Source organism: Amphiura filiformis, chromosome 19 (assembly GCF_039555335.1).
Source record: "Amphiura filiformis chromosome 19, Afil_fr2py, whole genome shotgun sequence".
Classification (NCBI taxonomy): domain Eukaryota; kingdom Metazoa; phylum Echinodermata; class Ophiuroidea; order Amphilepidida; family Amphiuridae; genus Amphiura; species Amphiura filiformis.
The window spans coordinates 53,705,322-53,731,097 of NC_092646.1; the positions used below are offsets into that span (position 1 = coordinate 53,705,322).

The 25,776-nt window shown below is 35.6% G+C and overlaps 1 protein-coding gene across 1 annotated transcript in view; it reads left to right on the forward strand.

The window, feature by feature from the left end:
- Positions 1-25,776, forward strand: part of LOC140141493 (mutS protein homolog 5-like) — a 325,819-nt gene that overhangs the window by 63,026 nt on the left and 237,017 nt on the right. Inside the window, exons 3-4 of the mRNA XM_072163378.1 lie at positions 2,112-2,192; positions 2,684-2,737. Coding sequence (XP_072019479.1) covers positions 2,112-2,192; positions 2,684-2,737 — 135 coding nt within the window. The remainder of the gene's footprint in view (positions 1-2,111; positions 2,193-2,683; positions 2,738-25,776) is intronic.

The window sequence follows — 25,776 nt, forward strand, 5'->3', positions numbered from 1 at the left end:
TCATGATTAGACGGGGTATTCCCCATGTTCATGCCAAGCCAGAGGATCAACAAATAAAACGCCAATGTCAAGGAAATTGACCCAATTAGTAAGTTAGGAACAACATTTAAACCATTTTACTGATAAAATGTTGTCTGGTGACATCAACTTTTATTTATTCTTGGCTTCTGACGATCAGTAATAATGTATTTTTAACAGATTTGAGTTACACTACATGACTACAACATTATTGAAATCGGTATAGGAAATCGGTAAATGATAAAAAAATTTCAGATACCGATCAGATACCGATAAGGTCAAAATCGGGCCGATTATTATTTTGCCGATCATATCGGTTAGACACTAAAGGTACTATTGGTGGAATATCTTGGATCATCATCGTAGGTATAAGTACAGCACAGAGCCTGTGCTATTCAAGAGCTGCAGAGAGAGAGAGAGAGGGTTGAAAATCCAAATGTCTTTGCAATATGGTGGCAGGTTCCTCATTGGGGTGCAACTTGAAATTCTTACAAAAGGACATGTGTAGTGAGTAGAGCGCTCATGATGTTACTGGTGTGCTGAAGGGCTTCAGGAAATTTGGAAATTTAAATGTGTCTGAGGGCATTTCCAGTCAATTTTAGTTTTTGTCACTCATGTACGTCTAAAAATAACTGCATATCAAATTTGATTCACAACATTGTGTCAAAAATCATGTTTTAAGTAGGTGGAATGAAAGCTATTGCTTGCTTATTTTTTATTCTTTCATTTTATTTCCATGTTTCCTTGAAAAGGTTCCCCTTTTCTTCCCTGAAACTCCCTGTTTCCCTGATAGCATTCCCCTTTTCCTCTTCTTCTATTGTATGATACCTTTTTGCCTGATTCTGAATAAAATATAGTTATGGGCCTGCAAAGTGATGTTCATCATGCTCATTGATAGTCACTGCTAGAATAGGATGATGGACATATATCATATTGTCTGTCTAGTTCCTGCAGCAATACTGTAAGCGTCAGCCTAATGGCGCTATGGGATCCTTGACATAACTGGAATTTAAGACACAAACTAAAAGTGCCCTCCCATAAAAACCCACCAGCAAATAAGGACACGTACCTTTAATTCTTGTTGGGATTTTTAGAGGAGGGAGCTTTCCATTTGTACATGAAATTTACCCCAAGGCAATGGAGCCCAGGTGCGCCATTAGGCGAACGTTTACGGTAAGTAATCATGGTTTACAAAAGTAATTTTGACACAAAGTAATTTTGACACAATTTCCACTTTGTTGCGCATCGTCATATCATGTTCATTGTTCTTACGGTGGAGTTAAATAGTGTTGAATTGTATAATGTGAACAGTGGCATATCCATACATACAAAGACAGTTGATTGGAATTATTTATTTATTTATTTATTTATTAGATCTTATTTTGCCTGGGGAAACCCAATCAGTGTGAACACTGTTTTTCATGGGTGCCCAGGGGTCAAACAAAATACATCAAAATGGTTAACAATTTACAAAAATAACAAATATTATATATTAAAATACATTCAAAATTACAAACTCTGGAACTACAAGACACTTAGGTACAGATAGCAAATATATATTAAAAATATAAAAATAGCATTAAGATACAATTCTTTTAAAAGTTCCAAGCTTGGCTGGAAGTGGTGCTTTAGCAGCAGTTGGAAGGTTGTTGAATGCTAAAGCCCCCCTATAACTAAATTTTCTACTGTCCGATGTGTTTCGACAGAGCGATAGGACCAAATTTCACTGGGGACCAGCTCTTATCCTGTAGCTATGAATGTCAGAAACAGTATTAAAAATATTGCACAGATTTGTGGGTAGACTGCCAGTATGACTTTTGTAAACCATAATATTAAGGTGTTTCAAACGACGATCACAAAGTTTTTCCCAGCTCAGTCTTCTTAATAAGACATCAGTTGGAAAACGACGTGGAAGACCGAGAATAACTTTACCAGCAGTATTTTGAAGTACTTTCAATTTAGACAAAAGAGTAAGGTAGGTTGCAGTGTTTACAAAGCAATTTTTGAAATAGGAAAGTTTGCAAATTGTAGTCTTTATAAATCTGTTTCATGTCAGTCTAGTAATTTCTGTGTGATTTATGCTCATTTTTTAGTGTACAACCAGTTGCAGCCTGTGACTGTCATTGCAAGTGCTAAATCTGACGAAAGATTTCTGGAGGCTCTTCAAAATTTGAGTAAGTAGGCATAACTAAAGTTGTTTTCTTTAAACTTCCGTGGTCGTGCCTGTGCGTATCACGTACACGAGCGTAAACACAAAAGCAATAAACAATCACGCTGATTGGCTGATCAATACACTTGACAACAAGCCGGCTGACCCATTGGTCTTTGGGCGGTAGCGTAGTAAGCGAACCTTGTCACTTCTACGCGATCGCAATTCACCAGCGCGTACCCGGACCACGGAAGTTTAAAGAAAACAATTTTACAATTTTTCAGATGCCAGTGTTATAAAATGCATAACCAATTATTAAAAAGAACATATTGAAGGTAAACCCACTTCTAGCTCCCAAACATTTATTTGATGATTGGTACGGTTAGGGTAATTTATTTAATATTTAAGCTTATTTAACAAGAGTTTTGAATTTTGAAAATGGTGGTGTAACTTTTTCTTTCTTTTTTTCTATTTAAAATAAAATATTTTATTTATCTTTTAAATCAACACTTGCAGGAAAGTCTGGTGGAGGACCTGGAGATAGCTCCAGCAATCAAAGGAGTGGATATGGTAGGTTATTTTTATCTATGCTATGATTTTCTTTGGCACTCATCAACATAAGTTAATCATTTACTTTCAGCATGTTACTACCAAGCAGAGAAGATGTAAAGAAAGGAGATAGATCCAGCTATCCTCAAGCAAAATATGTGACTCCTCGCCACAACTGAGCCCGGATGTCGCCAGTGCCACTATTGAGATATGCTCCATCGAACTTAACAATAAACAATAGGAAAGAAAGGATTTATTGACTGTTTTATTGATTTTTCACTACTTAAATGTCAAGTACTATAGACATGATATACATCATTTTAAAGCTAATTTCAAGCAGAATATTTTGGTTGAATATCTCAAATATGATGATTGGCGACATCCGGGCTCAGTTGTGGCGAGGAGTCACATATGTGTGTTGCCGCTCATTCAAAAGCAATCACGCTATTTAGGTTTAACAATAAAATACAACAAAAGGGTTCGAACCCATGACGGGTGTGATACACAAGTTGCTGCTTACTAGTTTTAGGGAAAGGTCAGTGTCTGTATCCCGGGGGGGGGCCTCTCCCTAAGAAATGGTGTACGGGGATGCTCAAAGGTTTTGAGGTGCATTTTCATCGTTTTGGTATACCAATGGGGTGGTTTTGAAATTGTTTCGGGTATATTAATGACCACTTATTTCTGTCATGGTATTGAGATGGGCTTTTGTAAGTTTTTTGGTATATTGATGATATAATGATGGGTCACCATTTCAGTAAAAATGGTATAGAGATGGGTTGGTTAGTGATACAAGCGAGGTATAGTAATCGGGTGCTTTTTTGCACTACGCAGGTATAGAGATGGACAACATTCTGAAGTCTACTTTTAGCACCCCGTACAAATATTTTCTAAGAGGCCCCCGGTCTGTATACCATCAATACTATGCATACCATGCATGCAGATCCTAACATCCAGTTTATTTCAAATAAAATATGACCGAAGTTCCATGGCAAATAATAATTTTGCACGCTTGGTTACGTTTTCAACCTCTACGATTTATGATACAGCCTATTTTCAATTATCAAAATATCTTTATTAGGTTTGCAGGAAATGACAGGAAAATACATAAAACAATAAAATATAGATGATCAAAAATCATCCCTTTTCTAACAAAATCCTAAAACACTCTCCTAAATAATTAATATATGTTCCAAAATGGGCGGATTTTTTTGGAATCTTTACAAAACTACATTTCTTTCTTATAGTATCCACGTGTGGCATCCCTTCAGAGCAACATCAGGTACTTAACACACATGTGTCATACTTTCAAGGGATTCTCTATAGAAACATTGGATATGGTTTCAAATCTGGAGTGAAAATTAATCAACCGTAGTCGGCAACTCACATCACATCAAAGGCTACTTTCAAGTAGATGTGTAACTACTTGAGAATAAAAGACTATGAATAGGTGCGACAGGATTACCTACGGGATTATCTCAAGGATATAATTCCGTTCTCCCTCCTTCTTTTTCAACTTTCCTGCTACCAAGCAAACAGTTCATGGTATGGTGAATGCGAGGTAACTGAACTGGAATATGTGGTAATGGCCCCAGTAGACACAGATTGAAGGGTGATGGGGTTGATGCATGTGAACCACACCATCAACTGTCAACCACCTTTTGAGGTGGTTATGAATATCCACGTTCACAGTAGAAACAGTTTGGGTGACAATTTTGTGGGTGACACTGGAAGTTGCTCACTATTGTCTAAAATCTGATCTTGAAGTTGACTATAAATATTTTCTGGACTTCCACCCTGTCCAATAAATATGCAATGGTGAGAAGTGAATTGTTATCCTCCATTTGCAGCACAGCAGAAATGAGAGACCAACTTCTCCTGCAGTTATTCTCACTAAACCCGGGGGGGATCTCCCTGGTTGATATGGTGATGGGCCATGGTTTTGGGATACCTTTTTAGCATTATTGGTATATCGATGGGTGGAGACTAATACGCCCTATTGGGCCAGGGCATTCAGGCAAAAGTGAGCTTAAAAGTGCCCAATTAGGGTAAATTTGGGTGATTTGTTCAAAATTGGTATACTGATGGGTAGCTAAAACAGCAAAAAGTAGGTATAGAGAAAGAGTAAGTATAGAGAAAGTCAGCATCCAAAATTCTGCATGGCACATCCCTGGACGACATTTTTCGAAGACCCTCCCAGGCACTAAATATGATCATTTGTATATGGACAGTGTTAGAAATTTTGGTTGTCCGTTCGCCGGGACAGCCAAAACATGCACTGGACAACCGAAAATAATGCTCTAGTTGTATGACGGACAACCAAAGATATATAACCAAAAGTCACTTTATGACTACACTCACTCCACTTTATTGGTCACATGTTGTTTCAGATTGTGGCAGCTTACGGACAGCAAAAAGCTTTGGTGGACAACCAGAAATTACAACCTGGTTGTCCGTGGAACAACCCCTTTTATTTTTTTAATTTGGACACTGTAATGGAGTAAGAATGCAGCTAATCCACATAAACACAGCCAAAAAAGAAAGTCTCCAGTAGTTCCATCCCCATTTAATCAGAGTCTGATGTGTTTATGGCAAAATAATTTATATAATAGTTTTCTATACACTTTCCTTCAAAGGTTGATACCAAATTTGATATCAAAAGTTTAATCATTGTGAGCATAGAAACCGTTGTTTGGAAATTTGCGCAATTTTAAAAATGACATAGGGAATTGTATCACGTAGCAGAGCTAGCGTGAGTGCCAAGAATTACGTCGCCTGAATAGGCCGGCAGGTTAAACGTTTACCCATGCATGCCAAAATGCAAATCAAATGGGCTATTCCAGATAAAACATGCACCCCCTATAGAGGGCAACGGAAATCCAGATTTTTTGGTGGTCTTTGGGGCTCGGAATTCCAGCCTATTCTACTTATGCTGTTCCAAATTCCAGCCTATTTTGACTATAATTAAAGAAAAATTTACAGATTTTTCCACCGTTTTGTTAGTCTGAAGGCATAGAGGGTTTTGGAATTCCAGGTTTATTGTGTTTATCCTTGGTTGGATTTCCAGACTTTTTTGCCTCTGGTCAACAAAATTTCCAGATTTTTCTCCGTTTTGTTAGTCTGAAGGCATAGAGGGTTTTGGAATTCCAGGTTTATTGTGTTTATCCTTGGTTGGATTTCCAGACTGTTTTGCCTCTGGTCAACAAAATAATCCACATTTTTGTCCATTGAGGTGCTGGAATTCCAGATCGTTTTATTAATAATTTGTCGGGATTTCCAGCCTTTTGTGCAATCAGGAATTCCATTCTCTTCCAGTTCAATGCAATTTGTCATTATGTATACGCATATGTATGTAGGGGGGTTGGGTTCTCCCATCCCCCACAAGTTGGTGGTGGGTACTAGTTATAATCATCATGATTGACCGCCCAAGTGATGACCATGACAACCAACTTTCTTGTTGAGTAAGCCCTAATTATTAATAGGAAAGAAAAAGAGCAAGGTACATCAACTTGACGGAAACAAGTCGCAGGGTGGCGAATCAGACTCCTCCCTGCTCAGTTGACAGATATGTTGTGACAAAATTTACAATTTGCATCTCCCTTTTGGTCTATTTTAGACCAAAATTAACCCTAGTTTGGCCCATTTAGTATTAAAATGCCAAATTGCGGCGCTTTGCAAGCGCAACTCGATAAAAGCCATTCAGTGGCGTAGTTAGGGGCAGGGGGACAGCTGCCCCCTTTGAAAAGTCTTACCACCCCCCACCTGTGGGATGGGGTGGCCGCCCGACATTAAAGACTTTTTGTGTTTCTGACCAAATTGACATTATATTTTGCCATTTTAACCTAAAAAGTGCCAATTTTTAAGGCTTCAGCGTGAATTTATTCCATTTTTGTACCATATTTCACCAGTTTAGCTTCAATATGCCAAAAAGCCAAGCGCTTCACGCGCATTTGTAACATTAACTGATTTTGTCGCCAAAAGGTGCCCCCTTAAAATTTGTCTTGCCCCCCCCACCCCCACTGAAAAAGTAGTGGCTACGCCACTGAAGCCATTCGAGTGACAATCATGTTGCCTTGCCCACAGGACCATCTAAAGGTAAATCCGCCATATACCAGGTCATGATATGATAATTCACATTTTAGGCTATACGCTGTAGAAGTGAGCGTCATAATCGGATTAACTACCATAGCAATAGATGAATACAATTTTTGAATATACCGCGCTGCACTGCAGCAGGTTGCACTCATCACCTGTCTTCAATCAAATAATAGATTGAATACAATACCGCTCTTTTCAAAGAGACTAATCTTACAGGTGCAAGTGATTAGCATTTCTTTGACATCGATGGTTCAATGCATCGGTACCGCATGAACGTTGTAGTGCGGGGCGATATTGCCAAAATTTTATTCATCTATTGCTATGGTAGTTAATCCGATTAACTACGTCACTTCTACGGCGTATACCAGTTGAAAGACATACACCCTGTATGAAATACATTACTTTAGTCTCTCACACAGGGGGTGTAGATTTCAAATGAAGTCAACCCCCCAAATGGTTGCCCTGAAAATAAGCTGTTTCTTTACTCAATGAAAGTTTAAACAGCTTAAAGCAAGTGCACTACCTTATTAATGAAAACAAGTTCACAGAAAGCAAGCGCACAGCGAGGGTTTTATTTTTTCGCTGATTTCGCAAATGGAGTTCCATCCACGAAATTAACACCTCACGAATATATATAATAATGTATTGCAAGTATAGGACAAGACATAGCATCATAAAAATAACAATTGCAAAAATGTCTCTGTAACTCCAAATCGCGAAAATAACTGTACGCGAAAATTACCACTTATAGGCCTAAACAGTAATTACCAGGAGCAGAGAAACTCTCTGGTTGGAGTGATGAGGTTCAACAAAAGTCAATACTATTACGTAATTGTTTGTTCATGGTACATTGTATAGTGCACATACACACAGATTCCATCCATGCAGTACAAAATGTAGCCCTGTGTTATCTGTTTACAAATTTACTCTGTGCTTTTAGAATATTTTAGGATAGCAGATTTGGGTGCTACGTAGCTGAGGGAAAATTCTGTGTATTAAAGACAAATCAACCCATCGTTGCTTGGGGTTTTAATAACAGGTTTAATTTCAGGGATTGATTGATTTTCAATGATGGATACAAATTTTAAGTTTAGCATCAGTTTTGGTTAATATTTAGTTAAGTTTTATAAAATGTTGCAAAATTAATAAATTAAAAAAATAACTAATAGTATCAAAGGCTACGAAAAAACCCTTCTCTATGGGCCCAACCGACCCGGAATTTGTGTTTTTTGAGAATTAAAAAAAACCAACATTTATTTTGCTTAAATCATAGAAAATATGTTTGTGAAAAATTCACCAGTGATATTTTAGTGTAATTTCAAGATAGCCTCTCTCTGGAAAAACAAGTACAAAAACACCCAACCCTACTTGAAGTTGAAAGGTTCAGCCCGTATAATAGGGTGGGTTTTAGTCTTTTTGTCGCCAAAATACTTTTAGATTAATAAATAACATGACACCAAAAACAGAAATTTTGACAATAATAGTTTTTTTCTGATCATGTAAATTTTGACCAAAGTATCAGCAAGTTAATATGATATAGCGAGATTACACATAAATATAAAATTTGAAAGAGGGACTCTAAATATACATTTAAAAATCCAAAAGCATAAATCAAGAAGTGCATATTATTATTATTATTAAAAATAATTTATATTTAAATGATGTTCCTCGCCTAAAAAATCCGGACATTGAGTTTTTTACATGTTTTGCATTTGGAAAATGTTCCATTACAAACCAAATGTCAGGCGAATTCATCTCTATGGATTGTCTGACTCTGAGTTGATAACATCAGGCAATACTAGCTAATTCTTTGAATGGAACAAAATGCAATCAAAATACATGTGAAGATGAGCTCATCTTCTCTGATGTTATGTAAAATAGGCTTGTCCGGATTTTTTAGGTGGGCAATGTATATGAAATAAATAAATATCACATTATTCATCTGTTTCCCAATTTCAAAACAAGCTATATTTTAGAAGGAAAACAAAACATACATAGGCCTACAAGAAAAAACAAATCACATTTTGACCAAAAATCACCTTTTTGACCAAAACCCTTTCCATACCAAACATCACTTTCTTGACCAAAATCAAATAATTGACCAAAAATCACATTTTAGACCAAAAACTAAGTTTTTGACCCAAATCACGTTTTTTAATATTCAAAAATCACATTTTAAGCCAAAATAGCACAATGTAAACCAAAAATCACAGCAAAAGGGAAATGATTTTGTTAAATTTTGCACAATACCGAGTAAACGTGTTACTCAATCAAATTGAGTAAAATTGATCATGCTAGAAGGGTTGTGCCCTAGCTTTTTACCATCCAAAAGAGATTTTTAAGAGTGTACAATTGTGTTAATTTATTTCAATCGTTTTTTTAAAATAATAAATGATGAATGATGAGTGATTTTTACTTTCAAGTGATGCAAATAAGACTAGGCCTACTCAACTGGTTTAAATTCTATATATTTGTCATGACACTATAAATGATAATTTATATAGGTCCCAAATTATTTTAGTTAATTAACACTAAGATTGCATATGTACACAGGCTTACTATGCACAATGCACATAATCAATTCACTGAATTTAGTCACAATAATTTGCTGGTTTGAGAAATTGGTTATTTTTGCTGACAAGGTTGCTTAATTCTACACCCTTGGTATTTGAATTATGATAAATTATGGGATATTTTATATGCTGGTACTTGTGAAAAATATTATGGAGACTGGAACATATATACACAAAATAATATTTATAGAACTAAATATAAATTATTGATCAAGTTTCAGCTTGTATGGATTTTGGTGATTTTGACCTTAAAATTTCAGAATTCTGACCCATGACTGCAGAAATAAAAATTCCTCAAAACTTTTTTTTTTATTTTTCTATTTGATTCATATTAAACCCAATATCATTTAAACTCTTGGGTGTGAAAAAAAAAATCACCTGGACTGTTGATCTTGTGCCATGTCGGCCATGATTTTTGCCAAATTCTAAAAGCATAATTTCAGTGCCTCTATAAAAAGGTAACTATGTACTTGTGTTAATTTTGCTCCTAAATTGGTAATTTTGGACTTTGTTATTTTATTCAGTTCCAATGACCGTCAGAATGGGACACTTTGAAAATTCATAATTCGAAAAGTTTTTGTCCGATTTTCATACTTCTGTTGATGAATTCTATCCAGAAAACAATATGAAATTTTGATGGTCGTCCTATAGTAATACCTGTGGGTTGCATTGTAGTAATGTAGGCCTATGCTACAATCACTCACATCTTCTATTTCAGATATTTCAAAACATGTACTAGCAGTGGCGTAGGGGTTGCTACAATTTGTGACCCTACTATTTAATATTTTTTAATTAAAATTACCTACTGAATTCGTTGCGAATATTTCACAAAACTTACTGAAAAATAAGTCGGTTCAGGTGGGGTATGAAAAATCGGTATGAGAAGTAGGGTCACAAATTGTACCGATTCTGATTAATTAGCATATTATAAATTTGATGAGGAATTTAAATATTTATATGCCATTGGGTTTTGTGTAGGGAATGGAGGAAACAAACTTTGATTGATAATGTCATTAAAATATTAAGATACCTTGCATCTCGTTTCTACTAGGCTTTATTTAATTTAACTCATTAAAATTATCATTAAAGTTTTGCTTTTGTAAAGCCTACAATGTTCTTTATAGCACATCTAAAATTCTCCTGCATGCTGAGTGAACATAAAAAGGTTGAATAACACATGGAGATTAAAAAAACGTAAGGGTCGGTTCATAGTGAATATTCGAAGGCGAATATTCGGCTTCGAATACTTTTTGTGACGTCAAAATATATACGACAAATTGAATAAAATATGATGACACGCCGAGTTGAATCGGATTAAATATCGCGCAACTGATAGCGAGATACTATTGATTTATATGAAAGGCTCGAGGTCACCTGAATATCGTTCGACGAATGATGATTTCAAAAATCCCCAATGAAAATTAACCTGCCCAGGTGTCAAATACGTCTGGATAGTTCCAAAATGGCTGATAACGAACTGAAAGAAAATGTTATGGGCGCAAGACTGCAAACCCAATTCTGCCATTTTTTAATTCATGGACCTATTTTCTCAATAATTATAAAATGCGACTTTTTGGTGACTCAAATTTATGTATAGGCTTTCCACTTTTATTTAAGCTATAATTCGCCACTCTTTCTGATTAATAAGTCTAAAGACCAGCCCAAAATACCTCAAATAGTTTTACCGAACTCATTAGGGTTACACAAATGGCGCATTGATTTAGTTGTGTGCCCCCTTATTAGTCTTGGTACAAGCGTACTCCATTTTTATATGATATGAAAGTAAGGGACTGTTAAGACGTCCAGGAAAAGGAAAATGCCTAGCAGGCAATAGCATTCCAATGCTGTAGTGATGGTAAGTAATGTTTTATGCAAATAATATGATATTTAGGCTTTACAAACATAACCTAAATGTACAGGGTGTCCCAGAATGATCTGTACCGGGAAAGATGGAATTTTTTAGGTATGAAGGGCATGTTGAATGGTCATATTGTTTTGCATTTTAAGTTCTACATATAGTTAGCTTTCTCAGATTTTTTAGTTTTTAACAATTTGACGTTTCTAGTAGAAGATATAGAAGATTGCGTAAAAATGATGAATTTTAAGTTTTGACAACGCAACCTATTTTGAAAATCTGTAACATTACTAACCGTTCAGCACAAAGTTATTTGGAAAAAGTTATGCAGGTATTTTAGTTGTGCCCTGTTCATATTTCCACTAAATAGCCGATATCTATCTATTATTTATGACGTTACTGAAGCAATCATTATATGGAATTAAGGATTTGTGGCCTAATCCAATTCTCTCTTTGGCGGTAGTTTTAAATATAGTTATTGTGGTGTGAGGTCCATGTCATTTGAAATGCTTGCAGAGATCGAATTGGTTGTGGTACAGAAAAGTCGGCTCCTCAATTTACTGTACAGCAGCGTGGATTTCTTTCAAAAACTTACTGGCAAACCGGCAGCTATGTTGAGACGCAAAGAAGATTCATTAGACGATAGTGTATAACGTAAAGAAGTTTGACGAGCACGGAACTGTCAGGAATCGGCAGAGTGAAGCTTCAGGTGCTCGTAAGACTGTAAGAACTAGAGCGAACATTGCAGCTGTCCGGCAAGCTTTAAGGCGCAACCCCAACAGTAGTTGTCGTCGAAATGCTGTGCCAAACATCCCACGTTCTTCATTTCATCGTATCGTGCCATTTTTCAAAGGTATGCGAGTCGTTTTTCATCGATTTTACATTATTGCATGCCACGCCAAAACAAATAAAGGTAGCGTGCTGAAATTAACAGAATAGGTAGGAGACATATCCAACATTATAATGCTGGTATCAAAAATAGATACACTGCCCGTCTTCTATTTTTAGTTATTTTTGCAAACACGGTACAAATCATTCTGGGACACCCTGTACAAGTGAATGTTTCCATATTAACGTAGCTCTATTTAAATCGACTGATGCAGAAAAAAAGTCTAACTCCAAATTCAGATTTATGCCTCCTCCCCGGTTTTACATAAATAATCATTTGGCCCCAGTTCTAGGTCCCCATATGCATCTGCCCCTGGCAGAGGATGTGTGAGGGTCTGGGGGTGGTAAATCATTGGTTATTGATATAAAATGCGTTTGCCATGGAGGTTCACCCATTTTTGTCATCTTTTCCGCACTAGCGGAATTCTTGACGCTTTTGGCACCTATAAACGATGTTATTTTGGGCGGAATAAAGATGTAATGCGTTGTTATCAGTCAAATTCATAATTATAATTAATAATTAAGAGGGCAAAATAAGTAACATGTAGGAATGGATATATAGCGCTTTGCAATGAATATCTTCATAAACTATGCCGAACAACCAAAACCCCGAGCGTTGGTACCCTATCATTGCGTATTCTTGTTTATTTCTATAATTTGTGAATCAGGCATTAAAACACACTTAGGCCCTAGCAATGTAGGCCTACACAAGTTCGGAACGAGACTTTTTATCTTTTGACGCCAGTATTTCGTCGAATGCCAAAATTGATTGCTCAATGAGTCATGAAATGAGAGCAATACTACTTTGATGATACCGATCTCAAGTGGATATCAGCCAATGAAAATGTATTCACCGGAAATATATTTGTGGGAGTTGAATTTTGTTGAACTCGACAGATATATATTTGGTGGGTCACCGTGGGTGGTCTCATATATAACACTTGTGAGGGCTGTCATATTTGTCGGCGCTTCAATCATATCATATCATATATTTATTTATTTATTTATTTATTTATTTATTTATTTATTTATTTATTTATTTATTTATTTATTTATTTATTTATGTATTTATTGACTTATTTTTTGACTTATTTATTTATTTTTTATTTATTTATTTATCTATTGACTCATTCATTTCTTGATTTGCTTTGCAGTTGAAACCTGCAAGAAGGTATGGGTCAACCTCCGCGCCGGTTACTAGGCAGGTCGTAAATGCCCCGTAAATGTCCCTATTCAGGTCAGGGGCGTAACCAGACCTGACCTTCCGGGGCAAGATTGAAAAGTTTCCCAATTTCTGATCAAAAGTTTTAGTATTTATGTTCGAGAGAAAGCTCGCTGTGCTAAGCGTTAAACGGGTGGAGTCGGTGGGGTCCAGGGGCAAAGCCCAGGCGGGGTCAAGGTGGCTGAGCGCCATGAAGCTCCTGGTTTTTGGCATATTAGAAAATATCAGTGTTTCAGAGTACAAATTTCACAATGAAAGTAGTAGGCCTATAGATCTTCTTCTCTCTTTCTTTCCCTTTTCTCTTCTCCCTTCAGTCCCTCCCCCTTTTCTCTTCTCCCTTCCCCTTTTCTTCCCTCTTTTTCTTTTCTTCTTTCCCTTTCTCTTCCTTTCCTTTTTTCTCTTCTCCTTCCCCTTTGTCTCTTCTTTCCCTTTCTCTTCCCTCTTTTTCTTCCCTCTTTTCTCTTTCCCCTTCCCAATTTTTGACTCTTCTTCCAGGTTTTTGTGTCCGGGGTAGCTTGCACCCCCGGCCCCCACTGGTTACGCCACTGCTCCTATTTAGATCCATTTATACAGACATTAAATCATGACAATAGTTCAATGGAGTTTACCTATTATGATTTTATTAACTTCGTTAAAGAAATTCTCTAAATTTTGCTTACCTTGGTCAACGGGCAATACTTGTTAATAGTCGGGCAACACTGTGAATTGTAGAAATATATCTTTCTCCGGTTCATAGTTTTATATTCGGCCGCATATATTTTGACGCCAAAAACGTATTCGAAGCCCAATATTCGCCTTCGAATATTCACTTTGAACCAGCCTTTAGTAAACAAAATCAAACTAAACTGGTAATTTGCACAACTTTAACCACAGAGCAGTACAACGTGTAACAGAACAAGATCTTGTTCATGGTTGTTTGTTTAACCATGGATAAAGATAATTATGCTCTTCAAACACATTAAAGGTTCCATGACTTGGCAAACAAAGTTATACACACTTGAGTTTATAATACATGCAGTCTTCACAGTCACTCCAGGCTGTTTTGGATCGCTGGGGGGGTCTGCTTGATCAGCAGAAGAGATATTTCTCCCATCTTCTGGTATTACAGTAAAGCTATCATTTGCTGCATATTTTGCTCAAATTTGCACTTCTTACATGATTGTTACCCGGGATTGTAATTGCCCAATGCTATCTGAAATACCATGTAAAGGACTAAGCCTCCAAAGTAAAATTTAGAGTTTTTATAATAAAACTGGGATCCCCAAAGCTCCACAGTTAAGCTGCTAAGTCGGTTTTTACTTTTTACCACATTATTTTCGGCTCAGTTAAAACTGAGACTATTGGTTTAATACTAGTCTCAGGTTAAAATGATCAGAAGACCCCTTGACAGATAAAGTGTTACTAGTAGTAGTAATATTATGTAATCATAGTAATTTTTTAACAAAAAAGAAGAACAAAATTAAAATTTTACCAAAATCATACATTATGTCTTTTATCATCAATCTCCAAAATAGGAAAGATAAGTGGTCTATCGTAAAACCAAATTTATCGAACGTAATCAAAACAATAAAATAATTATTTGGCCAAAACAACAACAACAAACAAACACTTGGTTGTCCCTGCCCCTTTGAGGGATTCTGATTTTCGCCAGCTAAGAGCTGGCTATCTAATTCAGAGATCGTCTTTGTTTGCTAAAGAGATTACGGGGTACTAGCATTGGTTTGAATTACTTAGCGGAACTTTTTATGGTGAAAATATAATGTAAGACCTGTTATTCGATTTGTAAGAAAAAGAAAGTATGTTTTGCCGTTTCAATGAATGAAAACGAGTGAGAATTTCAAAAGTTATGGTTTGAAGGAAATAATAGTTATATGCCAGGCCTATAATAGTTTCCACAGCATATCAACGAAAGAAAATGATAGTATCCTTGTTATCATGCGTTCTTAGATTTACATTTGCAGACCTCTTGGAGATCAGCACAGCATGAGATGTGAGTGTATTGATAACATGATTAAAACCTTTATGGACGAAAAGTCAAAGTAAAACTATCCTATATCCTGTATCGCTTTTATGGATAATAAAAATTCCTTTAAAAGGGAAGGCCAGCCTCAATGCAGAAGAGGTCTTGTAAATAGTTTGGGTCACCGTGAAAGGCATTTTTTAGGATCACGCTTACATCCATGTTACATGACAGTTCACCAAACCATCAATGGTGATAACATGCACACTGAAACAGCAAAAAAACATTAACTCCTAACTCCTGTCATCTCTTTAATTCATTACTCCAAATTGTTCTGCATTTTTGTCTTTACTGCTCTACCCATGCTTATTATTAAAATCAAGAAATACACTGCAGTTGTTAGTTAATTCGCTATGTAAACTCAACTTACATGCACATTTTATTTTCAAATGATTTTATATTATTTCGCAATGTATAGTTTACTATAAAGTAGATAGTGGCAAGCACATGATAAAGGACTGATCATTCACTACAATCTTCACTTTTATTTAAACTGTATTTTTTGAATGTGTTGATTGTTAGTCCGAAACTCCTGCAGCTAAAAGCTATGGACATGGCATCTTACCTACTCCATTCTGTAATAGTCTGCATTGTGTGTTTTCTCAGTCTTCAATCATTTTGTTGAATGTAATTTTATGAATAAAATAAAAAAGATAGAAAGTGGCTTCACTTTAGTATGTGTCATTTTACAGTATTTTTTACAGTATTTATAATAAAGTAAGACAATAATTTATTTATTTTCTATAAGTGCATGTCAAAATATGGGATATATTGTTCAATATTATAGCAAAAAAAAAAAAACTTTATTTTCCATCGGATTTTTCCCGCTGAAAAGACAAAACTGATGTTAAAGATAGCAATAACATTTTGAGTCAATTTTATCCATAAAATGATACAGGATAGGATAGATAATTACTTTGACTTCAATGTGGTCCATATAATGAAGATTTTGATTCTACAACATTATTAGATCTATTATCAATTATGCACTCACAGGTAACCAAACATCATGCTATGCTCAGTAGTCCACTGATATGACCTCGTTCCAGTGAACATTCCCTGCTAATTACTAATTGTTGACCATGTCATTTTTTTTTTTTTTTTTTTGCTGAACAAGTTTATGTTTATATGTGTAGGCCTAACCTATGATAACTTTTTAAGTCATAATTAATTCAAACATAACTTTGGCAATACTCAATCGCTTTTCGTTCGTTGAAACGGCAAAACATACTTTCTTTTCCTTGCAAATCGAATTAGCAGACATCAAAAACATTTCCACCACAAGAATTTAAAAAAATAATTCATACCAATAGAAGAAGGCTATAATCTTAGCTAATCTTTAGTTCACACAAATCTCATCTCAGATTAGATACCAGCCCTATGGGCTGGCGAAAATGACTTAAAATGTCATTTTGAAATAATTGATATCTTAAACATCAGTTTTGTCTTTTCAACAGGAAAAATTCGATGTAATTTCAGGGCCTATTTTTGATATGGGTACAATTCATATACATGTAGGCCTATTGAACAATATCAGTCTTTGTACATTTTATAATGTGCTATGTATAAATTGTGAATTAATATACACTCTAAATTTCAAGGATTTAAAATAAATCCCAAGGGACTGTGATTAGGGACCAATCAAGTGTTAGATTTAAAATTAAATCTTTAAGATTTAAAATTAAATCTTTAAGATTTAAAATTCAAATCTATAAGATTAATTTTAAATCTAAAATTGATTGGTCCCTAACTACAGTCTTAAGGATTTATTTTTAAATCCTTGTAATTTAGAGTGTATAAATTGATATAAAACTAATGTGCATGTATAAGGCAAGTAAGATGGCAGTTTTTAGCCAATTAACTAAAAACTGCAGTGTATTTCTTTATATTAATAATGAGCTAAGGGTAGTCTAAAAGGCAGAAAAGACAAAAAGACAGAACAATTTGGAGTAATTAATTAAAGAGTTGACAGGAAGTTATCGGAGTTAATGTTTGGTTTTTCTGTGTGCATGTTCTTATCATTGATGCCGGACATTTATGGTTTGGTGCAGGCGGCGAATGGCATGATAGAGCCGGCAGCTTGTGAAACCGCCCGGCCGTATGGCATTTTCCAAATACTCGGTCATTATCGAACCCCCATGGTTTTAGCTTGTATTTATATTATTTATTAACATATAGGCCTATTTGTTTGTGAAATTTCAAGCGTTTTAAATTTTCAAAATAATCCCATTATTGGTGGGCTGTCATGGAACATGATGGATCATAAAAAGAGTGATCCTAAAAATGCCTTCCACCCAAACTAATTACAAGACCTCTTCTGCATTGAAGCTGGCTTCCCTTTTAAAGGGAATTTTATCTTCTTCTTTTATTTCTTGCATAAAAGTGGAAAATTAAAGTTAACATATTGGCAATATAATTTGCTTCCTCCTCTTAATGATCAATTTTGCATTGTAGAAAAAAATAAAAATAAAAAAGTTCTCCTCTTTTTAAAGTTTTTTTTCTGTCAGTGTAGTTTTTAGCTGTGGGACTACTATGGAGTGCAGCCTGTAGTGTAGAGGTGTATCTTACTGACTTGCTTTTAATACTGACTTTCTAACCTTTTATAATTTTATAATATATAGTTACCCTTTGGCTCTAAAATCATAATTGCAAGACTCTGAATTTGTAAATAGACCCTACCGAATACTGGCCACTCGTCCTTTATATTTAAATAAAAGTCTCCCCTCCATAAAGTACCACGGGACAATTCACAAAATAATACCATAACACATGTGATATGCTGAGGAAGCCTGATTACCTATTTAAAATAGCTGAGTGGAGGGTTTTCAATGAAATATTTTTTCACGTCAGTGAAATGATGCCATTTGCCCCCACATCTCATATGCACAGTTTATCTCTTACATATCCTGTGTCTTGAATAGCTATATAGCCCAACCCTGTGGTTAAGAGGCTAGGAAATAATTCCTAATATATCATACCCTAGTTTGTATGCCTTTATCTAATCTTGCCCAACATGACAACTTACTATTTAGCCCTTAAACCCAGCAAAGAGTCTGCTCAGTGTAGGAATTTGTTATCCTTTTTTTTATAAATATGTTTGCAATTGGCTTATAGCCATCACATGCTGATAATACACATAACTGATTGGTTAATCAAACTAGCAGGTCATGGTCAGGCCTAATCACAAAGTAAACATATCATCTGTATAGAAAACTATGCAGCAGGCGACTTCAGAAAAAGTTCAATATAACTACATTGCATAAAACTAAGTCCATTATCTATAGTTAATTGGTCAAATGTTTATTGACTCTTGTAATAACCCATGTGTAGGCATATAAACCTGTATAATATTGGTGTTCATAAAAGCAGGACTATGAGACAAATATCCCTGACCCTGACAAAAGCTATAGCAAGAGCAAATGGCTGGGTAAATTGTTTACTTCAGTGATAAGGCATCTTGCATACATATGTACAATTTTCATTTTATTTTATTTATTTTATTTATTTATTAGACTCTTCAGTAGTTTATAGCCAAATTTGTTTCCTGTAGGTGGCTTAATAAAATTCCTTTTAAAGGAATGGGCGCCCAATGTGAGCTTGGTCGTGATGTATTGAATTTCATGGTGTTTAAATTTGGTATTATTATCTCATGAAACCCGGTGACACCTCATTATAAAAATGAGACCTGTTGATAGGTTGTAAGAGGGATAGCCTTTTCCAGGCACGAATTGGCCATATATAAAGAAAGTTTTGCTACTTTGCAACGCATAATAAAACCCTAAATGCAAATGAGATCCTGTAGGTGGCTTCCGAGGTGGCTTAAAAACTAAAAAAAAAAAAAAAAAACTTAAAAATTTAAAAATATTGTTTTCAGAGTCAAGACACATGTATCATTATTAAGCCTCATATCACTTATTTATTGTCGAATAAGTGCAAATTCTTGTTTGTGTAAAACTGAAGCATCATATGTGTACAAGAATATTTGAATATTAACTGTACATCATATGTAACGATTCGTGATACCCAATCATGCTTCAGTGGTTTAGGAAGCAGAGAATTTTATTTCAATTTTATATACGCCAAAATATTTTCTGAATAATAAAAATGAACACTGAATTGATGGCGGAAATTTTATGTAAAATTTACGTAGGTCCCCACTAAAGATTACTGTTTGCGTCTTTATGGGAATTTAACTTTGGGGACCCACGTGGACTACTTAATCCAGTCTTACAAGAAAAATGGTAGGCTGACTAGGCTCCCTACCTTGCAGAGCATGTGCATGCACGAAATCAATTGTGTATGTATCATAGGCCCCTCGAGCTCTTGGCCCCTCGTATTGTTTGTATGCGCCTGAGAATTCAACAATATTAATAATGGTAGCGCTACACATTAATGTTTTTAAGCAGATAAAATTCCAAAATATGGTACGGTTTCTGTCTTTGCTTGTCACGTGGTATGTTGAAGTAATGAAGTAATTGAAGTTATGATTATTTATATGTTCAAATTTTCAAGATGGCTCCAACGCAACAAGTCAGTTCAGTTGGCGAGCGGTAAACATGGTAAAGGCGCTGGTAATATGCCGACACGATCCATGAAAATTTTAAAATTTTAAATTTCATATTATGAAATGCGCCTGGAAGAATTTATGTATGACGAAGAGTGGTGTGGGTCTATAGGTTCATCCCCTGCAATGGTGATCCCCAGCCCGACTTGGGTCTTCACTCTTCATTCTAGCTTGTGCGAAGATTTTGTTTTTATATGCCTATTTGTTTAAAACAGCATCACACTCACTCCCACAGCCCACACCCCACACACAATAGTATAGACATATGATATCCCTATTATCAGTGATTAAATATTTTGAGCTCAAAATGTAGAAATATACACTTTGAGCTCATCTTATAATAATAGCTATACATGTAACAGGGCAAGGAAAGAAATAGACAGGTGTCAATTATAAAAACCCTGAATATATGTACATAAACAAAGTCAAGTAAAACGCAAGTGTGGACAACTCAGCTTGGTCGTGTTTACTCCAGAAAACTCAAGAAACTTGCCAATTTTAGAAAAGAAGTTGCATTATGCTCAAACACTAGCATTTGTGAGTCAAGTGCAGTAAAAACATGCAAGTTTCCCAATCAAAACTTGCAAGTTCTTAAACTTGCATTTTGATTTTTACTAGGTTTAGTGGGGTCAATTTGTGGTCTGAAAGTGCAGTCGTGAACTTATTTTCCTTTCAAATAATAATCCCTCACTCAGACATCAGTATGATACTGAGTGGTTATTTGTTTTGTTTTATCAAGAAATGAGCACATGACACAGACAAGGTATTATTAATTGCACCATTCGATCCATGCAACATGTATTTATTTTTGGTAACAATAAAGGATATACCTAGATTTGGAAGATGTGTGTGCACTTTATTATTACTTTATTCATGTCGTATTTTATTCATATGTCGTATGTATACGGACGTTGAAACTTTAAAAAGTAACAGTCCCCAAGACCCCAACGAATTTAGATATGAGCTCTTTAATGTCCACTCCCCAATCAGGGAATTCCCTTTAACAAAGGAGCACCCACGTAGTACAAGGTACTGCAGCAATTAGGCACCATAGGCGCGACAAGGTCGCACTCGTTTCTACTTGCTGTGGCTTCATGTATTTATCATGTAGCCTATTATAAATATATCTCTTTCATTCAAATATAGGTATGTATTTAATATACCAACATCCTTTGAGGCTTTAGGTATTTTAGTCTCAGCTCAAACCAAAGTAAGAAAGTTTGAATTCTTATGTACCAGAACGTTCACAAGCACATGGGCTCCTTTGCCTTGGGGTAAATTTCATGTACAAAGAGAGAGCTACCTCCTCTAAAATCACAACAAGAATTGAGGGTATGCGCATGCCCTTATTTGCTGGTGGGATTTTTGTAGGAGGGCACTTTAAGTTTGTGTCTAAAATACCAGTTATATCAAAGGGGCCCATAGCGCCATTAGGCTTAACTTTCTACGGTATATCCATTGACAATACAACAATATTCGAGTTGTAAAGTAGGGAAAAAGATCTAGGCCTCAAGAAAGAAAGAACAGGAATAAATAAAGAATAATTAAGGACATAAAGAAAGAATTTTGCCCTAATGAATTTTTAGAAAGAGCTGAAGCAAGAAACTGAGTTTCACAATACAATCCTTTTATAGTTCGAAATGTGTGCTGCCGACAGAGTATGCGGCCCTTTGTGTGGTTCAGTTCATGGACCTAAAGACCCGATTTAACAAGAATGTTAAAATTATGTTACTAATCAAACATTTTTAGGCCTAATATAGAAACTAGTAGGCCTACATACCACATATTGTTATTGAAAACCAGAAGGAGAACAGCAACCCTTCACAAAAGAGATGCTTAATTTTAGTGGTTACCTAGGATACCAACACCAGTGACATGCTTAAAGGGGACAGGGGATGTGCCCTTCCCCTTTTTTGTCAAAAAGTTCGGGAAATAATGCACCCAATCGGGGGAAACTGGGGAATTAGTTATTAAATTTTAAAACAGTCAGAGAATCGAGACCCCTGAACCAGACTTTGAAAACCTGCGTATGTTACTGCCAAACACCTATATTGTACATGTAAAACATCATAGATGACTTGGAATAAATGCAGATAAAGCAAATATAATGAAACCTTTAGAACAATAAACACCTATACAAGCCTAACACAACTCTAAAAACCCTAACATGGAATTCCAGAGTTTTTGGTAGTCAATTGAAAAATTCCAACTTATTTGTGTAATTTTAGATACCCTCTATAGAGGCTTATGGAATTCAGATTTTTTTGTTAAGTCAATTGAAAATTCCAACTTTTTTTTTGATAATTTTTAAAAACCCTCTATACCCCTCCATGGAATTCCAGACTTTTTTGCTAGTCAATTGAAAAATTCCAACTTTTTATTTGAGTATTTTTAGAAATCCTCTATAGAGGGCTTATGGAATTCAGATTTTTTTGGTAAGTCAATTGAAAATTCCAACTTTTTTTGACAATTTTAAAAACCCTCTATACCCTCCATGGATTTCCAGATTTTTCTTGCACTAAACAGGGCCGGTAATCCAGGTTTTTTCCTCAAGTATGCTTTGGAATTCCAGACATTTGAGAAAAAAACAATTTTGCCCTCTATAGGGGGGGTGCATGTTTTATCTGGAATAGCCCAATACCCCGCTCTTTCAATTGTGCGCAGGCAAGTGTGCAATGATTCCTGTACGGGTTGCTTCAGGCCACATAATAAGCTGATACCATGCATTGGATTTAATAAGCTGATACCATGCATTGGATTTTACGTGGTTAATTCGTAATTTATCATTTTTTAAATTGCACAAATTTCCTAACAACGGCTCCTATGCTCATGATGATTAAACTTTTTATATCAAATTTGGTATCAATGTTTGAAGGAAAGTGTATAGAAAATTATGTAAATTATTTTGCCATAAACTCATCCGACTCTGATTAAATGGGGACTTTCTTTTTTGGCTGTGTTTAGTTCATTCATGCAGTGGACGATGGACACAATAATTTTGTCAGTATTTTGAGTTTGGTTTAAAATGAACTGTGCCATTTTTTAAATGAGGCTGCAATTTTAGCTCATATAATATATGTGGCTGGCTTGCATGTTAGAATGGTTCAAAACAATGTGACACTTGTGATTCACATCCATATTATGATATTAAGTCTCTATTACTCAGGCCTCTCAATCTCACTGGATTTGCTTACTACATGATGATTCTCCTAAATTCTATCAATATACCAACATAATGGAATATTGATCACAAAGTTAGACAGGATAGGCTTATGGAAATACCCAGGAAAATACAATAAAGTGCTAAATATTTACCTGACTTCCTGGGTGCCAAATAAAGGGCATTCTTTCACCTATCTAACTGTGATGTCACTCTTTCCTGTTCCCCCAACTTTCTGTATTTGGATCCAAGTTATTCAGTCACACAAAATACCAAAAGTGCTCCTAAAATGAAGGTATTTTCCCAGGTGTTTTAGTTACAATGATGCTCTTAAATCCTATCAATATAGCAACAGAATGGGACATCGATTAGAGGGATTGTTCACATGTGATGTCACTGTTTGCTGATACCAAAAGTGCTCCTAAATTTAAGGTGTCATTGTTTTACTTGCAAAGTGCTCTTAAATCCTATAAATTTATACCAACTGACTGAGACATTGATCATACTGTTAGACCATGGACTGTAGAAACATTTCTACAGTCCATTGTTAGAAATACAACAGGCACAATATTTACCTAACTTCCTGGGTGCCAAATAGAGGGCATTCTTTCACCTATCAAACTGTGATGTCCCTGGTGATGTCACTTATTATTGAAAGGCATAATGCATGATCAATTACAAAGTCAAAAATACCCTTATTTTATGCGATTTCAAGAACACCGTCGTCAAAAACAACCCTATATTTTTAAATATCACAAACATTTTATGTTCGTTAACTTAGTTTAAAAATAACTCCTTTTCTGCGAAATTAGGAACGATCATGCATACACATAGTCAATGATTTTTAAATCATTTTAAATCACCACTTAAAAGTAGTGACACCGGGTGATGTCACTGTTCCCTGATCCTGCCACTATATTTTTAAGGTATTCAGATCTCACACCACCAAATCAGAGTCCCATAGAGATATGTGCTAAATTTGCCTTAAGAAAACATCATTTTTTCTTCACAGGAGCGACTCAGTTTTAAGTGCCAGCTATGATGGTTGAAATCAGCCCTTGCCTGATCCCTCTGGCTGGGAAAAATATAGGTTGATCGTCATTATTTTTTACGACTGGCCCTCGAAGTCTATGATGTCCGGGAATTGCCTATTTTACAGGCAAAATCATGCCAGTGTTTCTGTAAAGAAAAGGCTGCTTAAAATCATTAAAAGTTATTGGATCTCTCCCATCTGTGGTACACTTGCAGTATTTAACATTACTAATCTTGACCAATCCAAATTTTGCCAAAATTATGCAAATTTCTGCTCATTTTAATGCATAAATTTGGTGGTGTGAAATCTGAAATCACACAAAAATACCAAAATTGAATTATTTTACAATCATGATCAACTTCCATCAGACCCATATTGAGGGTATCTGAGTTACAGTGGTTTGCCTTGATACACTATCTTCTTTCCAAGTAGAAACCTGGGAACCAAGGGAGAACAGTGCCAGGTCACCCCAGGTTAAATAAGAAATAAATAAATAAATAAATAAATAAATAAGAAACAGCCAGTGGTGAATTTACATAGATGGCAAATATGATTTCATCAAATCGACTACCTGGTGTTAATGTATCTATTAACGTGATTAGTGGAGTGGTTTGGCAATGAACAATATACAATTATTCTCTCAATCTTCTTTGGTTAAAAGTTCAGTGTCACTTGCTATTGAATGTAATCACAGATTAAAGTGCAGTTCACCTAATTAAAGGGAAAATCACAGATTTAATGAAGGATGCACTATTTTTTTCAATAAAAAGTGGGATGTAGTTAGATGTGAATAAAGCCCACATCTCACACCGACATCGCCTGGCTAATAATTATTTGGTGCAGCAGAGACACTAAAATGAATACACGGGATCGATACACGTGAATTGCTATGCACGATTTTGATATCAGACAAAAATCTTTGGATACTGGGTTCGTAAATGATGAATATCTCCCGTAAATGATTTCGTCTCAAGAAACCAGATGTGGTCTCATACACTTGAAAATATGTGTTGAACAGATATGATAGTCGTTAGCGTGCGCTTTGAAAATTGGCCGTGCGCTTTGAACTCAAAATCTGACCAAAACTCGGTTGGTCCTGTATGAACTACAGCGCGCAGCAGGCTATAGCTACACTCACTACTCAAGTGGAGGCAGTATAACCATTGACCGCAATGTCGTATACAAGCTTACTCACACAGCGAGAAATCATTTTACCCCGGCTATTGTCAGTAGCCTTAGTCAGGTCACTTCGCTAATTATGCATCTCATAAGGTCCGAATAAAATGGCCATGGGTGGCTGTGGATTCAACCTACCATGGCGATTTCTACCATGAAGATATCGGGGCGATGTCACTGTGCATCTCAGCAATGGGCTATTCCAGAAGTGCACAACCCATATAGAGGAGTACATTTTCAATAATAGAAATGTCTGGATTTCCAGGTTCATTTACTTCCTGAAAAACACTGGAACTCCAGTTGCCAATGTTGCTAAAAAAAGAATTGTCCGAAATGAGCCGCTCAAATTTAGGATAGTGAACTAGTGTTGATGGATTTTTTTCTGAATTTCCAGTAATCATATTACTGGTCAAAAAGTCTTGATATCCAAACTCCTCTATAGGGGTGTGCATCTGTTTTCTGGAATAGCCAAAT